The sequence below is a fragment of the Strigops habroptila genome, chromosome 6 (assembly GCF_004027225.2).
Source record: "Strigops habroptila isolate Jane chromosome 6, bStrHab1.2.pri, whole genome shotgun sequence".
NCBI lineage: Eukaryota > Metazoa > Chordata > Aves > Psittaciformes > Psittacidae > Strigops > Strigops habroptila.
The window spans coordinates 5,837,587-5,861,511 of record NC_044282.2 but is presented as its reverse complement, the minus strand read 5'-3'; the positions used below and the strand labels follow the sequence as shown (position 1 = coordinate 5,861,511).

Genomic DNA, 23,925 nt, shown 5'->3' with positions numbered 1-23,925 from the left:
AGTAGTTTAAATTCCAGGAAAAAAAAATTCAGTAGATGAGAAATTATGCTTAATTTAAGATGAAGCCTCTGTTGGTCTCCGGATTAAGCAGTTGTGGGAACTGGGGAATCTGCGTCTGTGCAAAATGCTAAAAGACAAATGGATAAAGCACTGGAAAATGGAAGATGAATTATTAAATAGTAGGGAGGGAGTCCTAATTTGTCAGTAACATTTTTTCCTATTTCTAAATTCTACAGTAAATACACTGAGCTCATTGTTACAGGAGAAAAGGATCCCCAATGGGCTCTGGCAAGGATGGTGTTAAAATATATTTCCTAATCAGCTGTAGCAGCATTCTGCTAAACAGCATGAGAAGAGGAAGCAGGTTACCAGATGCTGGCAAAAAGTGATGAGTCTCATTTACAGCAGCCAATTCTTTTGCTTTTCTTCCCTTTGAGGGAAAGAGTTTCAGGGCAAAAAAAAGATGCTTCAATGGTAAAATGCTTAATTTTCCTCAATCAGATTTAGTTCAAATGATCTAACTTAAAAACTTTGAATTGGATTTGCTGCAGCAAGCCTCATTTTTACTCTGAACTAGAGCTGAAGTGTTAATGAGTAGTTCTTAAAGTGTCAGGACATGGACAGCTATTAGTTTCTTGGGTTAGAGGAAAACACGCCTCCCAGAAGCTGAAATTCTATCTAGGCTGGATGTATTTGATACGAACTGCTAGATAATGAACTAAAACTCTGAATTTCTTATAAGAAACTAATGTTTTAAAATTTTGCAGCAAAACCAGAATTGAGTTTTAAATGGCAGGATTTAAATACAGGCATGAGTTAAATGGATGGAAATTGGAGAAACATATTTATTTAGCTTTAAGGAAAAATTAAGTTAGTCCGGTAAGACAGTAAATGAATCATAGTTGATTGGTTCTTCAATTTGTGATACTAGGCATATATTTAGCAGTAAACCTACTTACCAGCTGAAGTTATGATGATATGAATAATAGTAACTGTTACGGCATAATCCCAAACCCATTCTTCCACAACCAGGGCAAACAGCAGACCACAAATGAAGAAAGTTATTTCCAATGATATCACCAGAACTGTAAATGAAAATAGGATGTTAAAGCAAATGCAGTTTTGAGATGCTTTTTCTTATATTCAAAATGATAGCAATAGGAAGTTAAAATGTCCGAGATGGTTATTAATTTTTTTTACAAGATCAAATATTACACTAATGTCTTCATTATAAAGTTCATTACTAATTTTGCCACAGACATCTGCATGAGTTGTATCCTGATTTGCCTATAGACTTTCAGATGTTATATGCTTTATGTAAAAACATAAGGATTAACAGGATTATAACCAATTTCTATAGCCTAAAGGAGAAATAGCATGGAAATTTCACTTATGAATCCTCCACACTGTTTGAATTATGGTGCCAAATAGATTTAGCTGATAGTGACTTCGATAAAGTTTTTCTCATCCAAACCAGAATTGTGTGGTTAATAGATTGTTTGGTATGACACTTCATAGCTTTCTTCCTGTTGACTTAATGGCATCATTTATGACATATACCAGAATATACAGAGATATATATCAGAACAAGTATAACAATTAAGACATGCAAGAGGGGATAGAGCAGAGAGCCTACAAGGTGAGTAAAGGCCATCCATCTGTATTAATTTCATGGTACATACAACCAGGAGCCTGGCTTTTCGCAGTGCTGCCATAGGTACCGTGCTGTCACTGTGCCTGATGTTCAGCAGCTAGCTCTGTGTTGTGTTAAACCATAAATGAGAATTACCAGCAAAGTGATAACAACTACGTTATGTTGTCAAAAGAGACCATTAAAGTTATCTGATCAAGAAAATTCCTTCTCTCAGTGACAAAACAGTGCATTTCTGCCCCCTGGTTTTTCCTCTGGAGTGTGCCAAGCCATGTGGTGCCACCAGCCTGCATCAGTCACCTCCCCTGATGTGGGCACAGCTCTGCAAAAGCAGTGGCGGGACAAGCCGTGCCTCCCCTGTAAGCAGGAGAACAGTCTGGAAGCAGCGATACTGGGAACGGTGAGGAACCTCACATGGCTTTTGATGAACTGTATTCTTTGACACAGTGATGAAGTGGTGATTAGCTTGTTTTACTTGCTACTACATGTAACGGGACCAAAATCAATCATTTTCAGGGGAAAGTTTGACTTTATGCTGGGTGGCTACCTGGGTAGCAGGGGTTTAAATGGAAAATGTGTGATTTCTCTTCTAGCGGCATGACTTCCCATACAACAGGCCATAATAGTGCATTTGTAATTCATATGATTTTCCATGTAAATGCATTTTGTTCTTTTTCAGTACACAGGCATATAAAAGTCATATTTTTAATAGCTTTTTTTTTTACTGTTACAGTAATGTAATACCTAAGATAATTGTATTTGAGTAAGGAGGTCATAGTTATTTTTTAACCCTGTATTTAATTTATACATTTGGCAGCATTTTGTGCTTTCAATTTTATTCTTTTCTTTATAGGGTCAATTAGTTCCTACTGTATTATAGATCGGTCACCCAACAGTTTAAAAAAATTAAAAAAAAAAAAAGAAAAAGGTAACTGGAAAAAACACATAGTTGGGAAAGTGGGAAATAATGCTGCAAAAATTACAATGTTTAACAATGCATTTTAGTATTTTTAGTTTATTTCATTTCATGATGACAGTATCCCTTTAAATTATGCCAATAATTTTATAATTTAGAAAGTGTGCGTAGTCTAGACAGATACTGTGTAAACTTTTTACAAAACTGGGCCAGTAATGACACCTCAGTTCTCAGCTGACTCCATTTTTATTTTGAGATTATCTTTTAAAGACATAATTTTGTTTTTAACAGGCACAAGTGAGAATCTTGAGTAAACTAATTCTCATTTGCAACATCATTCAGAGACCTTTGCTCTGTCTCTATGCCCATAGACTTTAAACAGATCCTGTTATGTTTTGCTGTTCCATGTTATTTCATTGGGAGGGCAGAAGGGAGGGTGGAATACTAACCAGTCACATGATATAGTTGCTGTCTTTGGCATAAAAACATGCTGCATCAAGCTAGCTGATATATTTTTTGTGGGGAAAAAAACAATATTGAGATACAGTAACTACATTAGGGCCCTTAAAAGTTATTCTAATTGAATATGATTTAGTTTTCTTTTCCACTGCTGCAACCAAAATGGTCTTTTTTCCTCTGAAATCAGTATTGACACTGTACAAATATCCATGCATTTCTATTACTCCTTTTAACCTGATGAACTAACCAATTTGCATTTGAGCTTTACTTACTTTACTGATAGATGATGTGGTTTGCCTTTGTAAAAGAGATTACAAATCTGGTAAAATTTAATGCTGAGAACTTCAGACAAAAATGCATAATTTTTTATTAGGATATATAAATTTATGCTTAGGGTTTGAGCTATAACAAAACCCTGAAATTTTAATGCCCACTGTATTAGGCATTACCAAAGCAAAATTTCCGTTAGTTGAATGTATCATAGATCTGGATCTAGTGATTTATAAGAAATTTGCTGCAGCGTGAAAAGTAAATTTACGACTCTGTGAAGGAACTTTACAGAGAACAGGTAATTGTTCTACAATGAAAATGAAGCATCCTGGCAAAGCAGCAAGTTTTCTTCAGATGATGCAAGATCAAAAGAACCACTCAAGGAAAAGTCTAACAATCACTTGAATGACAACTAGCAATACAGAAATGAGAACTGCTGGCAAGATAAATAAGCATTTAAATGCAGTGTAGTTGAAACACAGAAATCATTAGTATTACTAAACCAACTTTAAAATACTGTCCATAACAAAGACAAGTTTACATCCACATGCAATCTATTTTCTTGACTGAGGGGGGAAAAAAGAAAGAGAGAAAAAAACTTCAGTTACCTAAATAATAGGGGTTAATCCATGAGGGATTTGTCTTAAAATCAAAAGGTGCCAAACCATCCAACATTTTAATCCTGTGGAAATAGAATGAATAAATTTAGCCAGAGATTTTTAGTAATGCCTTAGTGATTATATGACATACGGGTGCTTTTAAATATGATTTCAAATGGAAAACTCTGGGCTTTTACAAGCTAAGTCCCATTCTGTGTTGTGGTCTTGCTCGTGCCTGCTTTTATTTACAATGTTTGGCACTATACCTGCTAATCAATAACTTCCCAAGGGAATATAATTTGTCTCTTTATCAACTATAAAATATTTCTTTTCCTTTTTTCATGTCATCTTTTCTCTTACATTCATTTATTTACATGGTGCAAGTGCGAGGAAGCATATTGGTTCCAACATTTTATATTAGTTTTGAGTCTCTGTTTGCCAATTCGTGAATTTGAAAGAAGGTCCAGGTACAATTTAACTGAATTTGAAAAATGTGTTCACAGAGTAACTGGGACTGGACGTCTCCAGTCCAGAAGCTTCCTTTGAACTTTCATAGCTCTGCCCATCATATCCAGTTGCAGTATGCCAGCATATTATACTAAAGATATGGAAATCTTACTTGAATACTGCGAAGCACACAGATAGGACCACATAGTACACAGTGTAGAAAACTACCATGCATATCAACAGGTTAACCAGAACAACCTGCAAAAGAGAAAGACAGTAAAACCTAATGTCATGTTCACATCAAATATGTGATTGTCAGAAAATAATTCCAGATTTCTATCAGTCATAATGTGGGGGGAAAAATAGAAAACAAAATAGACACATTTTTTTGCTGTTGCTGATTATGTGCAAGTTACTAAAGCTCTTTGGTGCATTTCAGTGCCTAATGTGTGGCTATAATGCATAGCTCTTTGTTTTTATCATGTATTATAGGACAAAAACCACCCTTATCCTTTTTCTTGGCATCTTTTTTTTTCTGCTCTTTGGGTGAGAAAGTAAGCCCTTTCTCATTAAATATCTAGGGCCTCTTCTGGAATGAGGGAGTGCAAAGCCCAGGAAGTGGTGGAGTCACCATCCCTGGAGGTATATAACAGACATGTAGATGTGGTGCTTAGGGCCATGGTTTAGTGGTGGACTTGGCAGTGCTGGGTTAACAGTTGGACTCAATGATATTAAAGGTCTTTTACAACCAAAATGATTCTATAATTCTATGATTATTGTATACCAACTACTTACTGAATTTATAAATGTTCAGAAAACGAGGACATTTTGTGACAGTTATTACACAGGAGACCTTGAGAGTTGAAGTTCATTCAGATGTTTAAATAAATCTAGTTTTAACTTAAAAGAAATGCCATCCTTGCAAGTATGTTGAAACTGTATGCAAATTAATGTAGAAAATTGTAAAGCAGTAACTGTTAAGTTTCCCATCATCTAGAAAATGCACCCTAGTGCTTACTTCCAAAGGTAAGGGTATAGACAATTTATATGAGTAATGAGCGATTTCTGTTAAATATTTTTCAAAGTTCAATTGTTTGTGAATTTATTCTAAATAAATTCCAACTCCAAATTGAAAAAATACCCCTAAAAATGTAAGTTTCACAAAGAAACCACTATCTTATGATCCAATACTGTGTCTTTAATAAAAGGGAAACACTGTATAGAGAATTATATAAAGGATGCATATTTGCTATGATATCTTGCTATCATTATTTTTTTCATTCAATATCAGTATCTTCATTTCTAAACTGAAGTGTCAGAAGGAATGCAGCCAGAGAGAAACCTGTAAGCCTTCACCTGATAAAGTTCACAAAATGCCCTGAGATCCTTTCAAGAGAAGCATAGTTCACACATCTCCAATCATCTAAGCTGGCTTCCTGAATTATGCAGACCCTAGAACTTGTATTAATTCCTACAGGGATAATGTAAAACTATATTTTGAAGGATAATATGTTTTGGTAATAATAACAGTCTTGCTAATGTGGAACACTTTAATTTCTATTTTTCTGTGATGTATCAATGACATTCCAGATGTTTATTTGGGAGGATCTGTAGCTACATTTTGCTTTTTGATATTAAAGCATTCGAGTTTCTGTTTTAGGAGTAGGGTATTGTATAAATTATTAGCCCAGATACAGCACACATAATGAGTTAAGACTTTTCTTGCTCTTCCTCCAGTTTGGCTATCAAATATTTGAAACTAGCAAGGTGTGTTTACCTGACTCACCTGGTAAGACCTCCATAGACCTCCAAACTATGATCCATTATGCAATAATGATCTAAGGGCAATATAATTACAAAATGCAACATCTAGTGATTCCATTATTAAGTAAATACACTTTGACATGTAAATATGGGCCCTAAGACTGCACACTTTTGTGTGCACTGCAAGATCTCATGCTGAATTTCCCCCAAGATCAATGGAATTGAACTGACAGCATAGGAGTTTGGAAATTTTGCTGTTTTACAGGACTTCTTGTCTATGTTGATCAAAAGTAAATTTAAAATGGAAAAATGAAAACTAAGACAATGAAATTTTGGTATATGAAAAGTGACCCTGCATAATTGAAGTAGTAAAATATCAGAGACCCGATGCAATTTCTTAGTGTATCAGAATGGCAAGCAGAGACTATGGACTGCATATAGTGAAGCAATTGATATCCAATGATATCAATGCAAAAGATGCCAATCTTTATCTCTTTGAATGTAACACCATATTTACAATGGGAATGAATGTTAGAAAAAATAGGTAACAACTAATAAAGGAATAGGACTCAATTCTGAAGAAAGGTAAAAGAAATCACATGTGTATAGGTTGGTTTCAGGGACCAAGATATGGGAAACAATAATTGCATATTCATAACTAAAAAGGAAGAGGAATTATTTGGAGGAAAACTAATAATAAAGGAGTGAAACCAAAACCCAAAAATATAAGATACTGTGAAGATTAAACAATCATTTCCATTTTGAAAAGTTTGAAAGAGACTTGCTTTTTTATATATTTGCTTTTATTCAAGAATTTTTATCTAAATTGGTTATTGAGTATCCTTATCATTGCTGTAGATTTTGAGGATAAAGTTGCATAACGTTCTTGACAACTGATTGAATATTAATAAAGGAAAAAAAGTTATAAAATATTTTTAAGTCCATATTTTTAAATAAAATGCAGTTGGCAGGTGAGATGGCAGTGAAAAATGTAAAACACAAGCCAGCTCTAAAATGCAATTTCCATTTTGACGTGGTTTGTTATATGTTGGTAAAAGGAGCCCTTATTCAAGGAGTCAGTGACGCTGAAAAGGGCTGTAGATGAGCATTAGCTCATACTAACTCGTTTTTATGAGCTCCTTTTGCAATATTGTGACACAAAACAAGCCCTTAAGGCTTTGGGTTTTAAGGTGGGAGAAGAAGAATAGAAACAAGGAAAAAGTATTACCTCTAAACACAGCACTGTGAAGCCAAAGTGGCATCCAATTTGGTGCCAGCAATTTTTAAAGTACATTAAAAAATTAAGAAGGTGCAGAGAAGAGCCGCTAAAGGGAGCTGATGGCTAGAAATGGCGTTGGTTTTTTTCTTTCATTAGGACTACATCCCTAAAGAGGTCAATCTGTTTAGCTCTGAGGGCTGATTTGATTATGATGGATAAGTACCCTCACAGGCAGAAAATATCAGGTACTTAAGGGCTCTTTAATCTATCAGAAAAGCCACAAGAAGTAAACAGCTACAAGTTATAGCTAGACAAATTTGAAAGATGTGTGAAGTACATTTTTAATTGTAAAGGCAATTAGACAATGGAACAAACTGCCTTTGGAAATAAATAATGCTTCAAAGCAAAACCAGATGCCTCTCTGGATGAAGCTTCACTCAAACATCTCTAACATTTGCTTCTGGCCTTAGTTATTTGAATGGCTGTGTTTTGGATAACACGTTTGCAGAACCACCCGACATTGTCAGAAGTGTGGATACTGTGAATTTAGCAAAAGATTTATTTTTATATTGATAAATATTGAAAAGTGCTAAATATTGAATAGTACATCTATCTCCTACAAGGAGAGAGAGCGAGAAGCTTTAGTTTCTAATGCAATAGGAAAGAAATCCATCATGCCTGTACAAACCGATACTTGTCAATAAGTAAAAGTCTAGCACAGTTTTGCTTCTTTTCCTACATCAAAATAAAGCCAAACAAAAACTGAGAACAATTAAGCTCTTCAGCCAGGTTGGTCTGAGGGCTAAATACAGCTTTCCCATTTCCACAGTCTTCATTCATATTCTAAATTAAAATTGGCCAAATAACGCTTTTGATCCCTTCTTTTCCACTGTGTAATCCATTGTTGCTGTAATGTTAATTGACTACAATGTGACATGCAAGTTTGGCAGCCATGTTACCTCCCACCCACCTGAAAGTATCTCTAAGTATTTGAAGTTGGCAGATTTTTGGTGGGGATAATTTTCATTCCCTTACTCTGAGCAGATGCACATTTCCTGTAATTCTTTATCCACTGCTCCTCCTCCAGCAACTGCCTCCTTGAAGCCTTATCTGTTCTAGATGTAGATTCGTACTGTAATAAAAGTGGTGAGACAGGACTGAAGTGAAAATCACAGAGCTGAAGGATGGCTGTGAGCTGATGACCAGGTGACCTCTAATCATAGTAGGCAAATTCCTACCCTCCCTTGAAGTCAGGAACAAACTTTCATTTGTGTCAAAGGCCCAGTATTTTTCTCTTTGTAGCCAAAATATTCTTCGTCCCTGTCCTAAGGAAGTAGTCATGTATTAGGTACAGCATGCTTTGCTTAGTCGAGTAAACTAAGGAAATGCATGTAACATGAAAATGAAAACCCTTTGAAAATTTTCCAGCTGTATCACATCCTACTTCATTTTTTTTTTATTTCACTTTTCCACTGAAATTTAAACATATATTTTTTTAAATCTCAGAATACTTTTTATTTTCAAACTCTTTTTCCCTTTCTAAATATTCAGGTATTTCAAAGCAAAAAACACAAGTTAAAAACTACAGGGTCATTCATTCAATGTTAACTTAAAGAAAAAATCTTAGGAAATCACTGGTGTCATCAAATGTAGGATTTTATTAGACACTTCCAAGAATAATATCTCATAAATGAAACTACATCACATCTTCTGAAATAATTTTTTTAAGATATATTTTGCAGTACTTACTAGCAGCACTATAGTATAAAGTGTCCTTTATTTTGTGGTTTGTTGGTTGGGTTTTTTTTTTTTTAGGAAGAAAACATTGAAGAACACTCTGTAAGAATGAAAGCAACAGCTTTTTCAAGCCCCACAGTAGCTGTCTAATTCTCTAAATACTATCTGGTGACATACAACACTAAACAAACTCAATTCCCTTTACCTTGGTTTCAGCAGTTTTGACCTTGAGAGCCATGGACACATGATGAGTGAAAGGAAGTGCTGTTGCTATATTCCGTATGCCAATATCAGCAGGAAGAAGCAGCTGTTTTCCATCCAAAAAAACATTCTTATAGGTGAGTATAGGACAGAGTGAGGTGAGTAGATTGGATTAAACCGAATTGAGACAGAAGCCATCTGCGAGCTAACTGTAAGCCGCTGAAGAGCAAACAGAAAATCCTACTAGCTCATTTAATGTTCACGCTTTTGTAGCTACAGTCAGCCAAAGCACACCTATAATATACCTGGCCTATTTAGAAACAACATTATTAACATTATTTTCTACCTTCTATTTGCTTTTTTCAGCACTCATTTGATCACAGTTCCTTGGTGTTATTATACCTTCCTACTTTTAATTAGTTTTACAAATTCTAATTCTATTGACTATGTAACATGCAAAGTGGTACATTCTTCACAGTATTCTTTGATAACATTCATCTTCTGACTATCACTTTATTACATCAAGTATAGTTCACATTAAATTAGGTATAAGTAGGTTAAGAAATGCTGGACTTACGTTATGACTCTTCTTTTCCTGAACCATATTTTGTTCCTTCAGTAGAATGAATTTTAGTGTGCTTTAGAGCAGATCCAACTTCTACTGAGCAGTTCTTTAACAGATTCAAATTTGACTTTTTACAGGCACATTATTTTTCAGTATGCTGTGTTATTGGGAAAAAGGAGGTCATACAAGGGAACACTTCTGAAACTGAACCAAGAATTAATTTTTTTTTTTTGCTGTCACTAACATAGTATGTGCAAGTTTCTTTAGTTTGGGGTTTTATTTAGGGGGTGTTTATGCCTTTTTAATCATACAAAATGAAAGTATCTGCTTGCAAATATAGTCTGCACTCAGCAAACAAGTGCTTTCACTCAGGGATTCCATGTCTCCAGATTGTGAATACTGTCAGAGAAATTACTTCCTGTGCAAAATGCTAGAATAAAGATCTGTATGCTGATTAAGTCCTATTTTGAGGGCTGAAGTAATGTCAAAGGAATATACTGAAACAAAATTAAAAAACTAAATCAATTTGCTTAAACAGTTGCAATAGTCGTGAGTAGCAAATTAATGAAGAAAAATTTGCTTTAATAATTAAAAAAAGGTTTGAAAGGAACAAAAGGTTTCATTCAAAGAGCATCCTATCTACACAAAATATCACTGAAAACAGCCATGACCCAAAATTAATTCACATAAACTTTTTGCAGTAGCTCTAAGTAGCAAGATAATTGAAAAAGTAATGGATTGCATTAATCTAAGACCATTATTAAACAGAACAGAAGTTTACATTCACTGACTGACTTCTTCACAAGGAGTCAACTCAACTAGGCAAAGATTGCGGATAAAACCAAAGTCACCAAGTTTGACTCAAATGTAATGGAAGCTGTAGGCATGGATTTGTTGGGGAGACAAAGAGGTTCCAATCTCATTGCACGGTTGAAAACTTTAAATACCATAAGAGAAAGGATAATATTTCTGTTGCATCCTTGCTTCAAGATTGGAAACACCTGTATTGTGGGAATCCAGTGAACAGGAACAAATAAAAATTCAATTGGAAGAAACCGTTTCTGACCCAAAATACTGAATAAATCACTCAATAGTGAATGTTAACTGAAAAGATGTGTTGCTATTAGCAGAATGCCGAGATAATGGAATAATCACTTTTTGTATTTCTTTTCTTCAAATTCAGCAGGGGAAAACAGAAGACAAGGTTTAATAGAGGTTAAAATAACTTACCTATTTTGGTTTCAAAAGGATGTACTTTTAAACACAGACTATTTTCTGGAAGCATTATGTTGCAGATTTTTATCAAGACTATGAGGAAAAATAGTACTCCATTACTTTTCAACACCTGGAGTTTATGCTGATTTGCCTTATGGAAACACTCAGGAAACAGTTTCTTTGGTAGGGTATCAATGTATTACCCTCACATATTTGAGAATAATTAATAAATACTGTTATTTGGCATTTGGCTGTACCCATGTACTTTCTTTGCAGTGATATGTAATGGACAAGATTCAAGAGACTGACAAAATCATTGCAGAATGGAGAATTTGGAAGTAAAATTAAGGATACTTCTATATGGCTGTATCTCTTTTTAAGAAACTGATAATGGCCTTTAATACTACCCAGGCAATACCTAGTTCCTATGTGCTACCTGTGCCAAAACAAAAGTCGATTTGTAATAATGAACTGTTAGAAAGTTTTTATAAAACCTTCCTGCTAAGTTTGCTGTCTAAGCTTATTACGTAGGGTTTTGGGTTTTTTTTAGAATGTTCCCATTTAAGCCAACAATTTATGATGCTGTCAAATAGCGTTGCAAAAAAAAAACCAAAACCACAATTTGAAGAACTGTATCATACAGCAATATTACATGGAAGTTAACAGGTGGTTTGTGTTGCTGTTGTGCTGATTGTTTGCGCTACAGCACTGTGCCTTAAGAAGTAGAGCTAGACCCAGAATCGTATTTCCTAGGTTATTCCAAAACAGGAAAAAATGATTTTAGACCAGGGAAATTACTAAAACCCAAGGTATGTCGATTCATTATCCTGGAATCTTTAAGAAAATACAAAGATCAACCAAAGGGATGCTGTCTGGGTTGCGTGGTGAGACATTTTTAATTAACTGAAGGATGATGACATCAAAACATGTGTACTCTGTCTCCATCTGCTGATGGGGAGGAACTCTACTTACATTGTATACAAGGATAGAAGAGCTTGGAAAAATAAAGTGGCCACTATTTTTGTTCTTTCACTGCAGGGACTGGAAGACTGTCAATGCAGTGAAAGGAACTTCATGAAAATGCATCTTTAAAAGTAAAAAGCACTGCATTTCTTGACTGTTACTTGACTGTTCTTGAATGTGTTACAACTCTAGCAAATATAGCTTAATTGTATCCTATGAATGACAGCCCCTACAGTTTCGTGTTGATCATATATGCATTATACAGCCTTAATATGACAGCTTGGCTCCCATATGGAAGGAGCTAGAATTGTGTGAGGTCTATGCTCTACCTCCATGGAAATTCAAGGAGACAACTTTTCAGGAGCTTTAAGTCCCTAAAATTCACCTCTTATTTAATCAATTGGATTGAAAGCTCTTTTACATTATATTATTAGGAATGAGGACATTGTTAAAGCAATCCAACAAAATTTGGAACTCATATTACTATTAATAATAATAACAATAACAATAGAAGATCGATATGAGGATTAAAATTCATGAGGATTAAAGCAATTGGGTTCTTTCCTTCTCTAACCTCAGTTGCAGATGGATAAATTTTGAGGGATGGGAAATCTGAGAATTAAGTGGAAGCAGGCATATGCTTTGAATATATCGATCTTCTATTGTTATTGTTATTATTAGTAATATGAGTTCCAAATTTTGTTGGATTGCTTTAACAATGTCCTCATTCCTAATAATATAATGTAAAAGAGCTTTCAATCCAATTGATTAAGTAAGAGGTGAATTTTAGGGACTTAAAGCTCCTGAAAAGTTGTCTCCTTGAATTTCCCTGAATTCTAAAATGTTCATACTATTAAAAGAATTCAACTAAAAAAAATTGGTATAATTCTTTCTGATTTTCAAACTGCAAATGAATTGGATTCTTTTAGAGATATTTAACCCCAATGAGCTACTTGTATCTAAGGAGCTGGCTTAGTTAATAGCAAAAATAGTAAACAACATCTTTTGTTTTGTTAACTGACGCTGTTGGCTTTGTGAAGAAGTTCAACATGAAACTTAAAAGTATTGGCAAAGGAACCAATTTGGTAGGCTTTATTTACTCAAATTAGAAATTAATTTTATTGTTTGTGAAAGGTGTGGGATTGATAGAACTGATAATGAAGTCTTCTGTTTATCCAGAGAGAAGCTATAACACAATTGCAGCAATGTAAACTTTCCACCCTGGCCCCACTCTATGTCTAAGAACCAGTTTTAATTGTTTGTATTTAAAAAAATCAATATTTGGCCTTTCTGCTGAGAAACTTAATGTGCCGATTACCACCGCCTACATTTTGAAGATATTCTTGCATCTCCACTGGTGTTAGTGGGAATTTTTGATGAGTACAGTGAAACACTGAAAAGTCACTTTAGTGCTAGGCCCACAAAAACTGACCCACAGCTGCAAAATTGGTGCTACTGTTAGAAGAAAATATCATGCTGGATATCAGTCTGAGAGAGGCAAGGCTACTGCAGCTCCATATCCCCAGGTCCAAACAGTAGCATGGCTGAAATGTATTCCCAGTAAGCACACCCACACAGAGCACACATATACATCACATTATGTGCATATATATATATGCACACACATATACATGTATGTTACACAGATCACAGCCAGGCACACAGGGTACTCACATGACCACAGACACTACCAGTGGTCTCATCCTGCTCCCCTCCCTGGCTGAGAAGTTTGGAAGCACTCTAGTGAGAAGATACATCTATACACACGTAGAAGGTAGATCCCTCCAGTATCTGGGTCAGACACTGTCTGCCAGTAGCTGGTCCTTGGATCTCAGTCAGCCCAGTTGTTGAGACTTGGACATATGAGCCCCTTAGGCTGCAGCCCTATTCCAGTTACTGGTCCAGATTCACACACACAAAAGCAGTTTTCCACACTTGTATCTCTCCAAATCACCTAAATCCCCCATTTTCCAGCCTTTGTTTCCTCCGCTAATACAAATTCTCGGCAATCCCCCAAACAGTTTTCTCCCGCGTCCCATGTATCCCACCCCCTTGCCCTGCGAGGTAATCCAGGGACTCATCTTGGGTTTCACACCTGGGCAACAGTGCTGAGGCTCTCCTGGTAAAAACCTGGAAGAAGACAGACAAGGTGTTTGCTCCCCACGAGGCTGTAATTTGGATTCCCGCCTGCCACTGTGTGTCCATGCCCCGTGGGCTTGAAGAGGTGAACCAATGGCTTTCCTCGATGGGCCTGGGAGCAGCCCGTCGTGGTATTATTTGGGATCCTCCTCCAATATTGTCTCTCTGCACTGATTCATGAGACTGCAGATGGGATGTTACCTAACAGCTACCAAGCCTGGTTTTCCACTATTCGAAAAAGCCAGAATCTAGCTGACACAATATAGTAGGTGATTTTGGAATGGTTGAACATTTTATTGTTATCTATTTTATAATTGATTCAACTATAGTTTTTATATGCTACATGAAAGCTTAACAAGTAACAATACACTGTGTGTATACTAACACCATGAAAGTGCTGTGAATGCTCCTGGGCCACGTGGCATGACATGACTGGTGTGTTCTCTACCAGACAGGGTGGCTGATCACAAGCCGCCGGGGAGACCAGGGAGACCTAGGTCTGTGCCAGCCTCCCCAGTTGTGCTGTCTGGCATGGGCTAGAACCCTTTCCATCAGCACTTAATTTAATGTGCAATCCCATTTCTGTGCCCACAAATGTTCCCAGTCACCGTTTTAATTTACTGGGGTAGATGTAACTGTAGAGTCTCTAAGAAATGACCTAACAGCCTCATTTTTGTTCACTGCAGGCAGGTGTCCCCAGTGCAGTAATACATGGCACTAATTAACCATCTCTTTCTGGCGCTCTGAGGAGAGATACCAGGATTGATAGGGCATGGAAGCTGAGCTCCTTTTTCATTTGCAGAAGCGTACCTTCTGATTGAAAGGCTGATTCAAGCACTGGAAAGGTAGCAGAAAGAAATTTGCACTGCCAATAGCTATCATAAATGTGTTAATACAAAGCTGGGAATTGCTGGGGAAGGACTATCGGGACACTTACATGTTCACGTGTTTAGCTTTGCTCTCTGAACAGGGAGTTCAAATAAACCTGCCTCAATGCTTTTACACTGGGTTCTTAGGATTATGCAGTAAATTATCCTGCATGCATTTTGTCCTGTTCATGGAGTAACGCTTTTGCTGCGTTTATTGGTATTTAAGGAAAGTGACTGTTTTAAAAATGGCAAGCTTGTGAGCAAGAGCTGTCTGTATAGAGAAGTCAGGATAAAGTATATATTTTCTTATTAAACTGAAAAATGCCACAAATTCATCGTTTTTGTTATGTGCCGTCTTGATGCTGAACTTGTCATTTTAATATAAGAAAATACAGAAATTCTAAAATTGATCTGATGTAGAAGAAATCATATCCAGGGTGAATTTCCATCTACAAAATTTTCTCATTTATCTTTATTTTTCTGCAGTCATAGATATGCTGCATTTGCCTAGAAAATAAATATGTGTGCTGTTGAAACAATCCCGTTATTCACATGCTTGAGTTTAGCAGGTTTGAAAATGAGACTAAAGACAGCGCTGGGACATTGACTGTTTTCAGACCTGTCGTTTCTAGAGAAAAAATATCTTCCATTGACAAGTAAAAAGGTATTTTTCCAAACTTATCATTCCAAAATCAATTTTGGATCTTCAAGTCAAGCATTTTAATACCACAGACATCTTCTGCTCTCAGTTACACCTGTTGAACTTCATTATCTTCTGTTCTGTCCTAATTACACATAGACAAACTCATTCACTTGACCTTGTTGACCCTGCCATTAGAACTTTAATTAATCCCTGTGACCATGATTCATGGCCCAGAACAGAATGCAAGTAACTTTATCACAACTAGGTTGGCAACTGGGGCTAAAGTATATTTTCAATGAATTGAGCATTTGGTCGCTGAGTAAGAGGTTGAATACAGATGCATTCAGTAACTCAGTGAAACATCTATGTATATTTATATTTTTGACTACTACAGTGTAAGCAGACATACCATTAAGCTCAGAAACCTGATAAATTCTCTCATCTAAAGAATTTTTCTCGATTTTACTGCTTCTCTGACATCAGATCCAGCTCATATTTGTCAGAAAACAAACAAAAAATTGTAAGACATCTCCAAAATGTATTTCAACAGCTGTTTAGTACAGCTCAAGTTTAATAGGATTCATTATTAAATGGTTTTCTGCAGGATGATAGCTAATATGACATCCTAATATGAATTTCAGTAGCCTAAATCTTTCCTAAATCAAATTTTTCACATCACATTGCTCAAGTTTTCAGTGTTTGGGGGATTTCCCTGTCAATTCAGGATACTCTAAAATTGGAGGATCTGTGTTCATTTCTGACCTTTTATCACCCTTTGGTTCCCGTCATTCACCAAGGTTAGCTACTGCTAGCTATTTGGCATGTCTTGTAGACTGACTGACATCAGTTGGCTGTCAAGTATTTCATCTCCATCATTATGGAATTGGGTCCCAGTAGATTTTAAACATGCAGGACTCGTATCTTTTTACTATTTTAAAATCAGGTCTAGGGACACTGTTTTCTGACACTGGGTTTAATGTTTTTTTAAGCTTCTTACGAAATGTGTGGAATTCCTTGTGCAGAAGGAAAGGCAGAAGTCTCTGCCACTTCGAGTTTGAAGCAATAAGATATTTATCTGTGTAATAAGCTAACAGCATTTCCCTATGTCAGATACATTTCCTACGTCACGATACATACGGTAATAATAGTAAGGCAATGAATAGTGTAGTAACAAAGATCATTTAAGTACTACAAGCAGATAAATATCCAGCTACTCTTAAGAATAGCCAAATTAGCATTAAAAATAGGGAAAATATACCCACTTACATGAATGCTTAAGTACTACCAGGCCATCCACCACCAAAAAGTACATCTTTTTTGCATTTCCTGAGCGGATTCTGGTAGCTGCTTTGGGTTAGAAAAATGTGGTTGCTAGCTGTGACTAGTCTTTCTGTTAGTAACTCATAACCTTAATACAAACAACCTGATTTGGCCATGTCTTTGCTTTTCCCACATGAGCAGCTGCCATTCCAGTCATTGAGACTACTCAGGTACTACAATTTAGCTATGTAAAAATTTTCAGTAATAGCATTTCTTTTAATCCCAGAGAGACTGGCAGGAGGGTGAGACGGGTGAATTAGAAGATGTCGAATTATCACCATTTTGTTCCACCTTCTTCCATATAAAATGCTGCAGGTGATATAGATCTAGCCACACTGTACAGAAAGTGCAATTGGAAATGGTTTTATGTTAGTCAGCTTAAGTCAGGATTTTTTTCCTGGCTGAATGTACAATGCTGGGTATACATTCAGTTAACCTTTGAGGCTTTAAAATATTTTTTACCTGATAATGGATGTCTTCATGCAACTCAGATAATTTAATACACCTTGGTGTTTAAAATAACAGCTACCGTTTTAAACTACTGTCTGTGTTCAAAATAGTTGCCACTAGATGGCAAACTGATTGTATGCAGACTTCCACACAAAGGGAACGTCTCTGCTGTGTGCTAGGTGACCAGGTGAACGTATTGCATCAAATTTATCCTGCCCTGATTCGGTTGAAACCAGTGGAATTATGCCAGAGAAACAGATGGCTCTTTAACCTTAGGTACTGAAAGCGCCTACAGTAAGTAAATATCATATTTGTTTCTGTTTGCTTGTCTAAATGAAGTCTGTTATACTAAAGCTTTTAACTTCACACAGGCAAAATGCAAGAGTTGAGGCCCATCATTCAGTTTTAGGTATCAGGTACGTTCCACAGTACTTAAAAGGTAGTGAGTGGTACATACCCACAGAGACAAAAGAGTCTTGAAAATCGGAATCCCCTTTTATATGTGCCCGGTTGCACAGGACCCATGTAAATGGTCACATTTTACAGCACCTGATCCTTCATGCGCCACGAATCTCTGATTTAGAGATGTCCGTATCCATCAGTTCACATAGAGCCTCAGCTAGCGCCAGGACCTCTTATGATGTTTCCCTTTCCTTTTCCTGCATAATACTGCAATAATGGATGGCTTTTTGAAGTAGATGCTGCACATTTCCATTCACAAGTGCTATTTGTGGTCACTTAAGAAAACGCATTAACCTTCTCAAGATCTTGATCTCATCAGTTTCACACCAGTGCCACTTTACTGTTACTATCATAATGCAAGAAAATATTTTATGATCCTACATTAAAAAACGATTGTCACAGGCCTTATGTCTGTTAGTATACTTTTCTATTGTGCACTGATCTGACACCACCAGTGAGAAACAGAGATCCCTTTTAAAAGCATGAGTTAGCCAGAAACTTGCTTGCCGTTTTCTACTTTCTTACATTAGCAGATGTATATATATATAAAAATGTATACCTAAATATTATGTCCTTGCTGTGCCATTAACTGATGTTGGTATCTATCTTTGATTTGTTTCTATTTGAAACCAGAGTTTTTATCTACATTATTTTGTGATTTAGCTTGTTAGAGATTTAATAGTTTTAAAGGCAAAGGATCAGCAGTTGTACTGCCATTTTCTTATGGAAATAGGCTTGAAATTCTGACTTGGGATTTATTTTTAACACTACTTTAGCTTACTGGTGCTATGCTATCAAAAATAAAATTGGGGATCTGATTTAAATTCTTTTGGTGTGACAAATAGTATTTGAAAAATATGCAGAGAGTTTAGGACACGTCAGAATCTCAAGCAAAATTCTTTCTAAAAAGATTTGCTTTAACCCACTTCCTGAGAAAAAGTGTAGTAGGTCCATTGGACTGACTGGATAGCCGTGCAGTTCCCTCTGGTTTTACTAAGTCTGCGTCTAGTGAAGTGATGTTTATCTTCATCGTTCGTAGGCCTTGGGGATATTGTAGGCAGTGCCCTCAGCAAGCTTGTGAAATTACAGTTGTGCAGTAAAGCAATCATTACAATTGGATCTTGCGCACAGGGCCATTAGTTACTCACCAGCAAGAATCAGTATGGCATTTTTCTGCCTCATGTGCAATTAGCAACATGTGAGTGAGTTATCCTCTGACGTACCAGAGATCAACCACACTTGGATATGGGACCTCATGCAGAATGAATTCATGCTTTCAGGCTGTGCTGAGGATCTTTGCTTTTACAGTCCTATGTTCCCCTTACCTATTCAGACTTTCACTCATTACCAGATTTGGAGGTGGAAAGGAATAACCTCCACATTAGATCTGACAAGTACTTGAGAGGACTTTTCTTCCTCCGTAGTGTGAAGTGTGGTTCATCTGCTGAGATCACACCACCTATTGGGTCATCAGCTCTTGCCACGACCTTGGGCATACGTGTCACGTTATGTGTTCTGTTTTCTGACTGTGGCTAACAAATCTCTTACTCTTCTGGGCATCGAAACCTCATTCATCTAGCTTAATTGCTTGATTTTGAATGTAATACAGTAACAGATCTGGATGAAACCTATTAGTTTATAGGAGGTAAGACTACGGGGTCTAATGACCCCTTACGGCTGTAGGCTGTGAAAACAGAATATCATTCCTGCTGCAATTTGCAAGGTCACCTTATTGCCATGCTGAAAGCAATGTTTTCAAGCTTTTTGGCCGAAATGCTGGACCACTGACCTGCATATACTGTTATGACTTTTTCCTTGCAAAATGAATTACTCTTTAAAATTTAGCTCCTTCACAGGATTTCCTTTCATACAAAAGGTAAGGGAATCCAGTTCTTACATTAAATCATCTCTTTTATGGTTTCAAGGGGCTTTTCTAAAGAAAATTAAATTAATGTTTAAAAAGTATTTAGTGGTTTAGATTATAATCTCATGAACTTGTTTTCAAGACAAGGCAGTGCCTCGCTCAAAGGAAAATAGCTTAGAGAAAACCCCTGCAATGTTTTAGATCTGTAATTCAAATGCAGTAACATTCATTCTCACAGCCTAGAAGACTGAAGTCATTTTTCTGTAACGGATTGTTAACTTTTCCTGTGAGAAAGGCTTTTTTTTCCAAGAAAGTGTGCATACATCCTCATACACATTTAAAATAGAAAAAACCACATTCCTTATTTTTGAATGACCTTTTTAGAAGGGAAAGGGTTGTCTCTCTTGTCTTGAAAGTTGTGTTGAGAAACAGAACAGGGTCTGAGGAGTTTGCTTGTTTGTCCCATAGACTTTCTCTGTGGAATTTAGGAGGCATGAACCTTCCCGTGCATCTGCCAGAAGCCAACAGTTATGCGGGAGAATAACAATTTTCTCTACTATAAGGTCATTTAGATGTTTGGTTCAGGGGGAGGTGATATTAGAGCTGTTAATGCAAGGTGCCGTAGTGCATATGTCCAAAATGGGAATTAAAAAAAAGAAGGGGGGAGGAGGGGAGAAGGAAAAGGGGCGGGTGGAAAGGAAGAAAAGAAGACAAAAATTAGCACGTACATAGCAAACGACAGGTTCTAGTTTAGGTTTTCACCATTTAATGCTCAGGAAAAAAAAAAACCCCAAAACCAAAACCAAACCACATTTAAATTCTTCTGTGCTATCTCCAGTTCTGATTTTTTAATAGTTTGATCATGAGCTGTAAACACCACTCCAGGATTATGACTGTCCTAAGTTTGATTTCAGCTGGACCAAGCATTCTTATGTTTTCCCTTGCATAACCCTTTGCTTTCAGTCCTCTAGCCTGAGAAGTTACATAGCAAGCTGTTCTGCTGTTAGGCACTCTTCTGAGTATGTAATACCTGAGTCACTAAAAGATACAAAACACTCTTCTGAGCTTCACCCTCCCACATTACTACAAAAAATGTTCCTTTTCTATCCCAGGTTTTTGGCTGTGTATCTTCCTACATTAGCTGTCATTTAATGAACTCTACTTGGGTATAAAAGAATCACAGTCTGGGTTTCCTGAGTTTGAAAATGAAATGAATGCAACACTTCAGACTATTGTTCCACTGAAATTAATTTGTCTACATGATGTTTTACTGCAACTCCAAACTGTACTCTGGTTTCTATCCAAAAGTCGAGGTTCTATTTTAGTTACAAAGCTTAACAATATAGGTTTTATTTCAGTAAATGCAAACTACAATAGTTTTCTTATTCCAGAAGTATTGTTTTTTTCTCTTTATGTATTTAATTCAATAACATAGTTGACCCCTCGCATGAGATGAATCACAAACTAACCAAAAAAGTGCCAAAAGCCCTGTCGGATGGAACTAAATGCTCAAGATGAAATAAACAAATCCATGTAGTTTTGCATAAATAGAAGTTGTTTATTGAGGTATTCAACTTGAAATCAATTGTGGAATAACAAATTTAAATTACAATTACCAAATTAAATTACCTTTCCAAATGTGTTGGTGTCCCCAACATAACGACATGGAACTGTTCGAGCAAGTCCAGAGGAGGGCCAAGAGGATGATAAAGGGAGCTGGAGCACCTCCCATACAAAGACAGGCTAAGAAAACTGGGGCTGTTCAGCCTGGAGAAGAGAAGGCTGCGTGGAGACCTTATAGCAGCCTTCCAAATCTGAAGGGGGCCTACAAGGATGCTGGAGAGGGACTCTTCATCAGGGACTGTAGTGATAGGACAAGTACAAATGGGTTCAAACTTAAACAGGGGAAGTTCAGGTTAGATACAAGAAGGAAGTTCTTTACAGTGAGGGTGATGAGGCACTGGAACAGGCTGCCCAAAGAAGTGGTAAATGCTCCATCCCTGGCAGTGTTCAAGGCCGGGTTGGACAGAGCCTTGGGCACCATGGTCTAGTGTGAGGCGTCCCTCCCTGCCCATGGCAGGGATGTTGAAACTAGATAATCTTAAGGTCCTTTCCAAGCCAAACCATTCTGTGATTCTATGATTCTCCATGATTCTCTATTTGGAGGGACATCTGGACCTGAGGAACAGTTTGAGGTAAGAAGCATTAACTGCCATAGGCTGGGAAAGCGAGAACTTAAACTGTTTCATAATATTCAGTGTCCAAGGTGCCAAGGACTTGACTTTTCAAGTCCTTATGTCTGAAGTGTTGTTCCAGGAGAATTCAGCTATGACTAGCCAACACCACTTCAAACCCGATCTCAGATCTTTGGGTAGCTCTCTGAAAATGTATAATTAGTGACCATCTGGGAAAGTTAGATTAAATTTACTTGTTTAGTATCATGAGAACTGTCAGTGGCAAGGAAGGAACCTAATTTTCAGCATCTCCATGCAGGTGGCTTTCCTTCTAGCAATCCACTGCTTAATGCATTTCACACCTTCTAACTGCCAGAGCCAATGAAGCAGAAGTTTTGTAATCTTCAATTTACAACCTTGTGGAAACCCAGAGGAGATTTCTTATAATGGGGTTCCATGAGTAAGGCTGGCTTTCTGTAGAAGAAATAGTCTATCATCATGCCATAATAGTGTATCATCATGCTTGTGCCCAAGGGTTCAAATTGAAGTTTCAAAAGCAGTATCAATGTTGGCATTTCCTATGTGTTAAAAGCTTGCATTTAACCTTCCCTTACGCCTTTAAAACATTGTTTTAATGTTTTGTTTGACTCTTACTCACAGTCCTATTTATGCCTTTTACATTCATGTCTTCTTATCTACCCAAATAATTCAGCTTAACCACTAACCAGCTCCCAAACTACCAGTTAGCCCTCTTGCACTACCTAATCCCTGATTTAGCTGGTGTTCGTTTTCGATCCCATTCCCTGAAATCCTCCTCCAATTCACTTCACATATTTGTCCCGGTCCCTTTGCTCAACTAACCTCAATTCTTTTCCTTTTTCCACCTTGGTTGTTTGTCATTCTCTAAACCTCAACTTCCACACAAGCTCCCAGTCCCCATCTCCTGCATCTACACATGGCAATTCATGGTCCCACCCTAGATTATCATACTCCTTCCATTTCTTTCTCCATGTATACAACCTCTAACTTCTAAATTCCACTTTTGCCTACACTGCATTCAAACAATATTTTTTTTGTCCTCTACACTCTGTCAACTGAAAGGTCCCTGAGAGGCACACATTTTGTGGTGCTTGGCTGTAATTACAGGAAGAATTATGTCTGTGCAGCCCTGAGTAAGCCCACAGCAGACGGGCTCTTCAGAGTTTTTATCTCTAGTCTAAATCTCTAGCAAGTCTTTGCTGAACACTTTTGATACGGAATTTTTAAAATGTGGATAGGTTTTTCAGAAGAACAGCTGGAATATTTCCGTAGCATAAAGCCCCTCCATTCCTGTCAAATTTAGTATTTTTACTTCAGTGAGTTAAGTAAAACTTCAAAGGTAAAAACCTACATTTTCAACGTGGGCAACATAATGCACTTTTTGTCTAGCCTCATTCTCATAAAGGCTTACATTATTTGATCTGTAAATTGAGAAACAAACAATAAAATGATCAGGATAAGGAAAAGCATCTGGTAAGAACTTTTTCAGTCTACAGACCATTTGGCAAAGTTATAAGTAACTAAAAGAGGTATCTTACAGCGTGAAATGTTGGGACATCTTCACTACAGATTGTGCTATCAGATAAATCATAATATATACAATTACAAGCCCTGTGTATTAATTGTCTCCAGTGGAATAATTTCCCAGGTGCCAAACCTCAAAGCAACTTCAAGCTTTGTATTTATGAAGATGCAGAATATTCAAACAAAAATGTATGCATACAAAATGTTCTTCCAAATACATATTACCATCTATACAGAACTACTCAAGCCTAAAGCCCGCCTTCCCAACAGTCTGCAAAATTATGGTATATATGGTATATAGGAAAACTATATGTATTCTGACATACATAATACTTACATGCACAATAAGTTTGTACTCCTATCTGTTTTAATTTAGACTGCTTAATTCACCTAGCTCCAGGTTTCAGAGTAGATGCCCAATTCCAGAGAGGTCAA

At 36.7% G+C, this 23,925-nt stretch overlaps 1 protein-coding gene across 2 annotated transcripts in view; it reads right to left on the bottom strand.

Annotated features, from left to right (window-relative positions):
* The window catches only part of TMEM244 (transmembrane protein 244), a 39,904-nt gene that overhangs the window by 2,201 nt on the left and 13,778 nt on the right, over window positions 1-23,925 (bottom strand). Inside the window, exons 2-5 of one of the 2 annotated variants that reach the window (XM_030490247.1) lie at window positions 8,361-8,457; window positions 4,515-4,600; window positions 3,905-3,978; window positions 960-1,085 (exon numbers count right to left, since the gene is read on the bottom strand). In XM_030490247.1, the coding sequence (XP_030346107.1) occupies window positions 960-1,085; window positions 3,905-3,978; window positions 4,515-4,573 (259 nt within the window). In that variant the 5' untranslated portion in view covers window positions 4,574-4,600; window positions 8,361-8,457. Of the gene's footprint in view, window positions 1-959; window positions 1,086-3,904; window positions 3,979-4,514; window positions 4,601-8,295; window positions 8,458-23,925 lie in introns of those variants that run through there. The other variant, XM_030490248.1, reaches the window with a different exon arrangement.